At 40.7% G+C, this 10149-nt stretch overlaps 1 protein-coding gene across 4 annotated transcripts in view; it reads right to left on the bottom strand.

Annotated features, from left to right (window-relative positions):
• The window catches only part of sik2a (salt-inducible kinase 2a), a 131997-nt gene extending 127523 nt beyond the window's left edge, over window positions 1–4474 (bottom strand). For 2 of the 4 annotated variants that reach the window (XM_068053990.1, XM_068053991.1), the window contains exon 1: window positions 4046–4473. In XM_068053990.1, the coding sequence (XP_067910091.1) occupies window positions 4046–4180 (135 nt within the window). In that variant the 5' untranslated portion in view covers window positions 4181–4473. Of the gene's footprint in view, window positions 1–4045 lie in introns of all 4 variants that reach the window. The other 2 variants (XM_068053989.1, XM_068053992.1) reach the window with 2 other exon arrangements.
• Between the last annotated feature and the right edge of the window lie 5675 nt (window positions 4475–10149).

Genomic DNA, 10149 nt, shown 5'->3' on the forward strand with positions numbered 1-10149 from the left:
ATGCAAGACTTTGCAACAAATATGCAAATTGTTCCCTTTGTAGCATTTGACAGATAAATTGTAATGTAACTCATACATTGTTCAGATCAAGGGAAGCCAACACCTTCGAAACGTTCAAAATGTACAGTACAGAGGAGTCAGGCAGAATATTACAAATGCACACGCATATATAAATATATGTGTATACATATATCACAATGTTGTAGGCGTGCCCAGTTTAACATCTCCTTGCATATTAACCTTGCATATTCCAGCACATAAATATAAATTAATAAATTCTAATGTATTAGTTGCAAGCTAAAAATAATTAAAAGTAATGCACTCATTTTAACATTCTGGAATTAGTACAAAATTTGTTTTAGATTTAAATTTCAGCCACGCGGGGTTATGACAAAGGGAGAAGAGGGCCGACAATTATGCCAGTTTTAAACTTGCAAATATCTTGAAGGAATTGTTTGTGCAATAATGTGGGAGCCCCCCAGGATTAGGATCCAGGAGGAGCCGGTGACCCCGGGCTGAGGTTACACATGCCTTTCAATCCCTGGGGCTGATCCCAGAGAAACAAAAAAAAAAATCACAAGAGGTACAAAGCCGTCCTCTTAAGGGGTTCCCACAGAGGCTTTCAACCAGCCTTGCTTGCCCTGGGGACTCCTCCACCTGCGGGTTGATCCAGCTGTTCATGGCATGTAACTCCAAAAGACTGCAGGAAAATTCCATTCTTTTTAATTATTAAAAATAGAGTAACTAACCAAGAACGTAGAGAATAGGAAATGTACATAAATGGTCAACTTTTGCACAAGTCTGCAGGGTCATTTTGCTCATCTTCCCCGCACTGTGGGTATACCATCGTGAACAGTTCCAGTTAAGGGATAGTCCCTAATTCCTGGGTCTGCACTGTACATTTCTGTGGTCAACCTGTTAGGGATTTGCAGATCAATTCTTAAATTGATATCCCAAATACCAGGAGTCGAAAATATTTCAGTAATTTTTTTTAAAGCCTTACATAATTCCAAACAAGCTATCAAATTTAGAAAATAAAACTGCAATATTTATATGTACAATTTTTAAATTTTGTATTTCTAAGAAGCTATGCTTTTATGATCCAATTTTGTCCCCAAGCATCTGGCTGAAATTCATGTTCATTGTGTTAGAGAATGGGGAAACCGTGAGATTAGAGATTGTTCAATGACAAGGCAGCAAAATGTGTGTTTCTACCGCGAGAGAAACAGCGAGACAGCTCTTTTGAGAATGTGGGAACTCAATTGAGAGCACTTAAAAAAATGTGCTTGCTAACTCCTTAACGCCATTCATTGGCTGTTCCTCTAGGTGTTTCTTGTCGATAAAGCACATTCTGAAAAGCACGGCGGGTGAGAGAGAGAGGGAAGGGGGATCTTTCACAGGTCAGCTTTACATCCTCTCGCACTCATGGGTGCTCCCTGATAATTACAGCTTTTGAGAGGAAGGCAATACTTGCGCCAAGCACCGGGGAACTGAACTGATGTTTTAAGGGATGACTGCACTTTTCATTCTTGCTTAAGCTGATTCCGTTCATTCCAATCATCTTTGAGATGATCCAAAGTAACTGTGTTTTATGTTTTCCCTTCGACCAAGCATAACATTTTTTTTTTGGCATTGGTGAAGGGGGAGGGGATGTCATTGGAGAAAACAAACACCTGGAACTATCAGGGTATCGTGAACACTCCCACCCGCTGGTGAAAAACTGAAATAATCCAACTGTACCTTAAAATATTAAAACATGTTGGCAGTTACTGAATTCTAAACTTGTTTGGCGAGGGCAGTTAACATTAACCAGTGTAGCATTAAATCCACACTCATGTCACCTTGCCACTAGAGATGGAATTGGATCTTCTCAGAAATAAAGTTACTTTTTCCTCCCTATTCACTTTGCTGCCACAAAATTCATGAAAACGTATTAATCTTGCTAATACCATGCAAGTGTAATTTGTTTTATCTGAGGGGGAGGGGGCAGAGTGAGGACAAAAAGTTCCAAAAAGCTTGAGAGAAGAATTTTGAAGTTTCTAATAGAGAAAGGTGGGTTGAATTTAGATGGGATCATGTCACTTTTGTCTCGAATACCTCCATCAATTATTAAAAGGGGTTTGCACGCTGGAAATCCGAACCCATCCCGACATACGATGACTGAAAGGACCTTGTCAATTAATTCAAAGACACTCTTCGCGTTAGCAAGAGTCTCAATGTAATCCCCACCTGTAAACAAACTCCAAACACTGGGAGAATCGCATCAAACAAGGTACATTTCAGCGCCTGTGACCTGACCAAGACTATTTTTTTGTGTCAATATCCTCTTGGGGGAAAAAAAGTGTCATTTTAATCCCGTGAACTGGCCAGTCAAATAATCATATTTAATATGTATATCAGTTCAATTTTCAATGCCCTGGACGGGAGGCTTTATGTAATTCAAATTCTAGTTTCATTCCAAAGCATTTGTTGGAAGTACACTTTCCACTGCAATTAGTATCTTGGCCAGTTAAGAGAAAGGAAAGCGGGCAATTCAAATGAATGATAAATTGTGCATTATATTTCTGAACTGAAATACAATTCTGATCGTTTTACATTTAAAACGGGGTCGATTTTAGTGAAAACTTTGTTCCATCTGTCCCAAAAGTTTTATCCACCTCCAACCTCTCTGCCGTTTTCATTTTTCTAACTCCCAGCCACCAAGGAATTCAGCGGAAAATCAATTCATTTCAACTCGCACATCTAATTATGTATTTTCCCTCCAACCTGCCGAGCAACTCATTCCAAAGTTCATTACATGCAATATTCCAAAGAGGATTAAGATGCGTTTTTAAAAAGGTCATCCTTTTATTTCTCAGCTCGCACGGTTAGATATGATCGAAGTCAATTTCTTTTTGCTAAATCTTCAGGGGTATTGATTTTGTCACAAGGAGATCTGGAGCCAGGCGAGTTAACCCTCAAAAGAATTCTAAATGTTGGGCTTAGCCTGAAGAGGACATCATTTCTGTTTAGCAAATTGGTTCCAAAATGACTGGAATAGCTGCCACTTAATGGATACATTTTAACTTGATACATAGCTGGATACATTAGTGATACAAGGTGGGATGATTTGAAACATTGTCGCCTTTATTCGTATTACTGCAAAATAATCGTCTTGCATTTCTGTCGGACATATTTAAAAAAAGAACCAGACAATTCTCGAAACCAATTACATTTCGTATCACAGAGAGATGATGAAAATCATGCTGAAATCAAAGACATTTACAGTTTGGGCAGTTGGATACAATAAAACCCGGGATACAATGTTATCAGAAACTAAATTTAGCAAGTAATGTTTTGCCCCCAAAATAAACTCACTTCAACGTTATTCCTTACTAAAGAACTCCGGAAACTCTTTCCACGATATTTTATTCCCCTGCACGGTTATGCATCTCCCTTCAGAAAACAAGAGGAATCTACTCGTTATTGAAGGTGATTTTGCATATATATCTCTAACTAGAGGACAAAACATGAATTCCAGCAGACTACTGTGCATGAGATGAATATTGTTTTTATATAGATAATCTTTTTTTTTAAAATTGCCAGGCAATTTAGAGCACATTGCACGGCGAGGATCACGAAATAAAAATATATATTTCCTATTTTACATGTGTAAGTGATCTGGGTGTGTCCCTTTTTGTAGCCAGAACTTGGCATGTTGTGTTGAATGTCCCTGACACGAGCTGACACACGACTGAATAGGAACAAGGGTCTGCACTGCTTGCTCAACACCGCAACTGTTATGAGTCGCAGCGACTCATTCAAGTCTCAAAAGCTAACTCCCTATGTAGATTGTTTCAGAAACAGCCACCGGCAGGAACAAGGATGCAAAAAAAAACACACACACACGCAGGAAAAAAAAAACCCAAATGTTTTGCAAGTTATTTCTTTTTGGATGCTACACGCGGTTTCGAACTCCGGGACCTTCTACCCCCAATGCGGCCAAGATTCAGCATTTCCTCCCCTCGCTTTCTCTCCAAAAAGGGTAAAGGAAGGTTTCACTCACCTCAGTTTTGGTGATGCGGTGTCTCGCCAGTTTGACGACGGCGAAATTGCCCTTGCCTAAAGTGCGCTCAATATCATAAAAACCCACCCGGACTGGCGCCCGATGCAGTTTGCTCGGACAATCCGCCATGACCATGCTGGGAGCCGGTAAGAGCCAACTACACACATACACACACACTACCACAAACACAAAAATAAGTTTTTTTTAAATCAAAAAAAAAATCACTGGATCTGGCCAGGTGATATCAGGATAAGGGAGGGAGGGAGGGGGATGGAGGAAGAAAATAAAAAGGTTGGGGGTGGGGAGAGGGCGGGAAGCTGATAGTCAACCCCAATCTCAGAGACAACAAAAGGGAAATAAAGCTACAAGGTCCCGGTCGTTGCAGGAGGCATCATGTTATCCTGGCTGACGCATATTGACGTAAAAACTCCAGGGTAATGTGTGCAGAAGGCGGGGTCTGAAGCCTTCTCACTGCCCTGCGAATGTATCTCCATGGCAACCCTATCCACCTTTTACGTCAGAAGCAGCCACTTCTATTCTCGAGGTTGTCAATCTGAAGTCTAAATACTGCCACACTGCTGCTGAAAATGTGCTTCTCAAAGGATCAACCCTTGCAAAAAGGATAAGCAGGGGGAGTTTCTGGTCTGCCTTTTATTTGCAACCTCTTCTGGGTTTTTTTTGTGTGTGACCAGATATAAACAAAATTGGGCACACACACACACAAAAGGGAGTTGGAGACTTTCTTTTGTTTTCAAGTAACTTGCTAGTTACAAAGTCCCCCTGCTGGATCACGTGGCGGTAAATTGGATGGATTTTAATGATTTACAACAGCAAGTAATCTCAAAATGCAGACTCAAAACAGTTCACACACACAAATAAGTGCACATGGGGGTGAAGAGGTGATGTTGGAGTTTGGCATTCTTGAGTGAGCTCCAATTGCCCTTTTGTATTGCCGACCTTGGCTGTCCATCCCTTTTTTTACTTGGAAGTTTAAAATGAGGCAATCGTAGCCAATTGCTAAAGACCTTTCACAACCACTGGACGTCCCAAAACGCTTTACAGCCAGTGAACTACTTTTGAAATGTAGTTGCTGGGGTAATGTGGGAATCGTGGCAATTTGTACACAGCAAACTCCCACAAACAGCCATGTGATAATGACCAGATAATCTGTTTTTGTGATGTTGATTGAGGGATACATATTGGCCGGGACACCAGGGATTACTCCCCGCTCTTCCTTCAAAATAGTTAGTTAGAGATACAGCACTGAAACAGGCCCTTCGGCCCACCGAGTCTGTGCCGACCATCAACCACCCATTTATACTAATCCTACACTAATCCCATATTCCTACCACATCCCCACCTGTCCCTATATTTCCCTACCACCTACCTATACTAGGGGCAATTTATAATGGCCAATTTACCTATCAACCTGCAAGTCTTTTGGCATGTGGGAGGAAACCGGAGCACCCGGAGGAAACCCACGCAGACACAGGGAGAACTTGCAAACTCCACACAGGCAGTACCCAGAATTGAACCCGGGTCGCTGGAGCTGTGAGGCTGTGGTGCTAACCACGGTGCGCCACTGTGCCCCCCCTGCGCCATGGGATTTTTTATATCCAACTGAGAGAACAGACAGGACCACGGTTTAACATCTCATCCAAGAGATAGCACAGTACTCCCTCAATACTGTTCTGGAGTATCAGCCTAGAATGTTGGGTTCAAGCCCTGAAGTGGGACTTAAACCAACAAACCTCTGACACAGAAGCAAGAATGCAACCAACTGAGTCACAACTGACACATGGCTAAGCTGATCAATAAAACCTGGATGTTGGATTATAAGCACTTTTTTGCCTGTGGGTACCATGTAAATACAGCTTCATAGGCCTGCCAATAACATGCTTCATTTGAGAGCGTGGTCCAGTGGAGAGGTGATAAAATCAATTCAATTTTCAGACATGTTTAATTTAAATAATAAAACTGAAAGGCATATTCAGATAAACTGAGCGAAATTTTTTTTAAATGACCTTAATAAGGGATTTTATCTCAAAGAGTTATCATTCTCTTTCTCACATCAGGGTGCAATCCAAAATCTATAATGCATTATAGGTTACGGGGAGATACATATACTGAGGTTCTAAAGGAAGATAAATATTGCCTATCGTCTCTATAAAAGGGACCAACAGCACTTTCATTTCATTTTTGCTTGCCAGACACTTCTGTGCACAGAATGGTTGCCACATTGCACAACAGTAACAATAACTTGCATTTATATCGTGCCTTTAATGTAGTAAAACGTCCCAACGTGCTTCACTGGAGCGTTATCAAACAAAATTGGACACTGAGTCACATAAGGAGATGTTAGAGCAGATCACCAAAACCTTGGTCAAAGAGGTAGGTTTTAGGGAGTATCTTAAAGGAGAAAAGAGATGTATAGAGAGGTGGAGAAGTTTAGGGAAGGAATTCCAGAGCTAAGGGCCTCAGCAGTTGAAGGCACGGCCACCATTGGCAAAGCAATTAAAATCAAGGATGTAGAAGAGGCCAGAATTGGAGCAACTGCACGTTAAAATATTTCATTCTACATAAAAAGCTTTGACATGTTTTTGAGAGGTGGAATATGGTGTAAGTTCTTCCTTTGTGTTAGCAACATCATAAAGTTGGTTTGAAAATTTCATAAGTTGACCATTTCTTAATAAAATGTGCATTCTAAAGCAAAATGTTTACGATTTCACTTGAAATAGCCATCAGATAAAAATCTTCCTGATAGGTTTATGATGTTGCTAATGCTGAGCGCTCAGAGTTACATGCATTTGGGTGGCAATATTCACTGATAGGGCTGTGACCAATTGTTGGAAGAACGTTAACATGAGCCATTGATTGGGTGGCAATGGGGTTGGAATAGCAGGCACATTGAGCTCTAGATTTGTGTGGTGCATGCTCCCTTTGGGATTTGTGAAGAGGCGAACTGCTAGGAACGAAGATTCCTTTGACTATGGGGCCAAATGGGGGAGAGGCTTCAGTGGAAGAAGTCACAGGCAGTTCTTGCTCATATCAGTACACATTTACGATACAGATAATAAAGGACAGATCTAAAATAGTTTGAGAGAAAGTATAACTTTTGAACTGACCCAGCAGCAGGACCCATCTAAATATTTTGTTCTGAATATAGCATCCAATGTGAATCCACAGCAGACACAACTAGAATGAAGCTATCTTTAACTTTACTATTAGAGTACAGCTGTGTATGGCAACAGGCATTTCATTGGACAAGTCTTGAGTTAAAGCCTTTAACATCAGGGAAATTTTAGGAGTGAGATTTATTATTACAAATAGTCAGACAGAACGTAAGCCCATTTTACAGAAAGCTGTGTTTATTTTCTAAAGTCATTTATATATTTAACTAAAATGAATGAATTTATTCTGAGTAAATGAGACGTAGTAAGTTTGCCTTTAAGTACATAAATTTATTTCCTCCACACAAATGGGTTCAATATATCCTTCAAACCACCTTTCCAATTCTGTCACGAGTGAGTTGTAGAAATGGCTTGCAGTGAGATCATAGGGCAATTGACCAAATTCTGATATATTGAGTGATATAGAGATTTTTAAACTATGCGAGATACTTGAGATATTTTCAGTGAGATTGTGAGAACAGTTCTGACTGTGACAGTGTGACTGTTTACTCAAGTGGTAAAGCTGCTTAAAATGTTATCAACTCTATCCTGGTGCTTCTGCAAATTTGTCCAGACATGTCATGTTATATTCATCCAGTACACTCTCTTTAAAGTTAGCATTAAAGAGCACATCCCAATATAAGAGACTTAAGAATTATGATTAACTTTAACATCCATACATTAGTGATGCAATGTGATGATTCAAGGCAATGTGTGATGGAGGGGTTAGATGGGACTAGGTGCTTTCATTCGCTTGGCATATGGCAAGTTCCTAATTTTGGCTGTGCTGTCACGATGTAGGTAGTGAGCCTACCCTTGATCTTTTTGTATGGGAAAAGCAGAGTACGGAAGAAGAGTCATCCTCTCGCACGCTTCCTAGTGGGAGGATTATGGCAGCATTAGCTTAGTCCTCGGAGCAGCTGGTCTGTCAGCTCTCTCAGACAGGGACTGATGTGTGGTCCAAGGAGACTTCACAAAGTGAGAGAAAATAAAATGAATAGCAAGCAGAGAAAACGTCCCTACTTTAGTACTCAGCTATTTTTATTTCTCTTTTCAAAAGAAAAAGTTGGCTGAAAAATCATTGCTCCTGACATCATTAGAGGATTTAACTGGGAGTTGCAACTCATCCCAGTAGTGTGATGCAGCCGAATTAATGTCAGAAGAGATGGTCATTAATTTAGGAGATGTTGTAATTAATTTAATGATGTTATTATTTCAAATGTGCACATTAATTCATCTCGCTCATAAATCTCCTTCAAGCCAGCTTCTCAATTATGGTACCATTATTTAACATTTAAATGAAATATTAAAAAATAAAAACAGAAAAACTCAAAATAATATTCATGTTAATCAGCTGATTAATTCAAGTTAGGACTGTGTCAAAACGCTAGTTTTCAATGTTGGTATGTGCAATGGTGGGATGTGCTTTTTTAAGGCAAGTGAAAAAAAAGAAAATATCTAAGAGGCTGATCTACACAACCAAATGTTCTCAAGGAGCCCTAAGACATAGCGTGCATTAACCTGCTAAAAAAAGTAGCATGGTGCAGTAGATCATGTTGAAGTAGTTGATGTCAGGTAAGGCAGGAGCATAGGAACATAGGAAGATAGGAACAGGAGTAGGCCATTCAGCCCCTCGAGCCTGTCCCGCCATTCAATGAGATCATGGCTGATCCGTGGCCTAACTCCGTATACCTGCCTTTGGCCCATGTCCCTTAATATCTTTGCTTAACAAAAATCTATCTATCTCAGATTTAAAATTCACAACTACTCCAGCTTCAACTGCTGTTTGTGGGAGACTGTTCCAAACCTCTACCACCCTTTGCAATGAAGAAGTGCTTCCTAGCATCTCTCCTGAATGGTCTGGCCCTAATTTTTAGACTATGCCCCCTAGTTTTAGAGTCTCCAACCAGTGGAAATAGTTTATCTTTATCTAGCCTGAATTTTCCTGTTAATATCTTGAAGACTTCGATCAGATCACTCCTTAACCTTCTAAATTCTAGCAAAAACAGGCTTAATTTGTGTAATCTCTCCTTGTAACTTAACCCCTGTAGTCCAGGTATCATTCTTGTAAACCTACGTTGCACTCCCTCCAAGGCCAATATATCCTTCCTAAGATGTGGTGCCCAGAACTGCTCACAGTACTCCAAGTGGGGTCTAACCAGGGTTTTGTACAGCTGCAGCATAACCTCTGTGTCTTTATATTCCAATCCTCTAGATATAAAGGCTAGCATTCCATTAGCCTTTTTGATTATTTTCTGCACTTGCTCGTGGCATTTTAAAGATCTGTGCACCTGAACCCCCAAGTCTCTTTGGACATCCACTGTAGTTAACCTCTTCCCATTTAGAAATTACCCTGCTCTATCCTTTTTTGGTCCAAAATGGATAATCTCACACTTGCCTGCATTGAAATCCATCTGCCACAGTTTTGCCCATTCACCTAGTCTGTCAATATCTCTTTGCACTTTTATGCTATCATCTAGACTGCCTACAATGCCGCCTAACTTTGTATCATCAGCAGGGGTGCTCAGTTACATTTTCCTATTTTGATGCACCCTCACCACCACCAGCTCCACACCACCACCCCCCCCCCACACCCCACCCCCTTCCAACCCCCAGCACATACTTTTGTTGAGGTCAGGATTTAATATCGCTCTGAGGCACTTCTGCATGGTGGAATAGACAGCCAATACTCACTATCAAGGCTAACACATGCCAAGGTTTTTTTTATTTGTTCATTGGATGTGGCGTCGCTAGCTAGGCCAGCATTTATTTTTCATCCCAAATTGCCCTTGAGGTGGTAAGGGTGCTTATGGGACCCTATCCCAACATGAGTTAGGAGGAAAAGTCAAGAAAATCAGGTTTTGGGGGGTGGTTACTATAGACATCTGTGAACACAATGGTGCAAATGTTAAGAGACTCTCCTCCTAGCTTGGG

The sequence above is a fragment of the Heterodontus francisci genome, chromosome 22 (genome assembly GCF_036365525.1).
Source record: "Heterodontus francisci isolate sHetFra1 chromosome 22, sHetFra1.hap1, whole genome shotgun sequence".
Taxonomy (NCBI): domain Eukaryota; kingdom Metazoa; phylum Chordata; class Chondrichthyes; order Heterodontiformes; family Heterodontidae; genus Heterodontus; species Heterodontus francisci.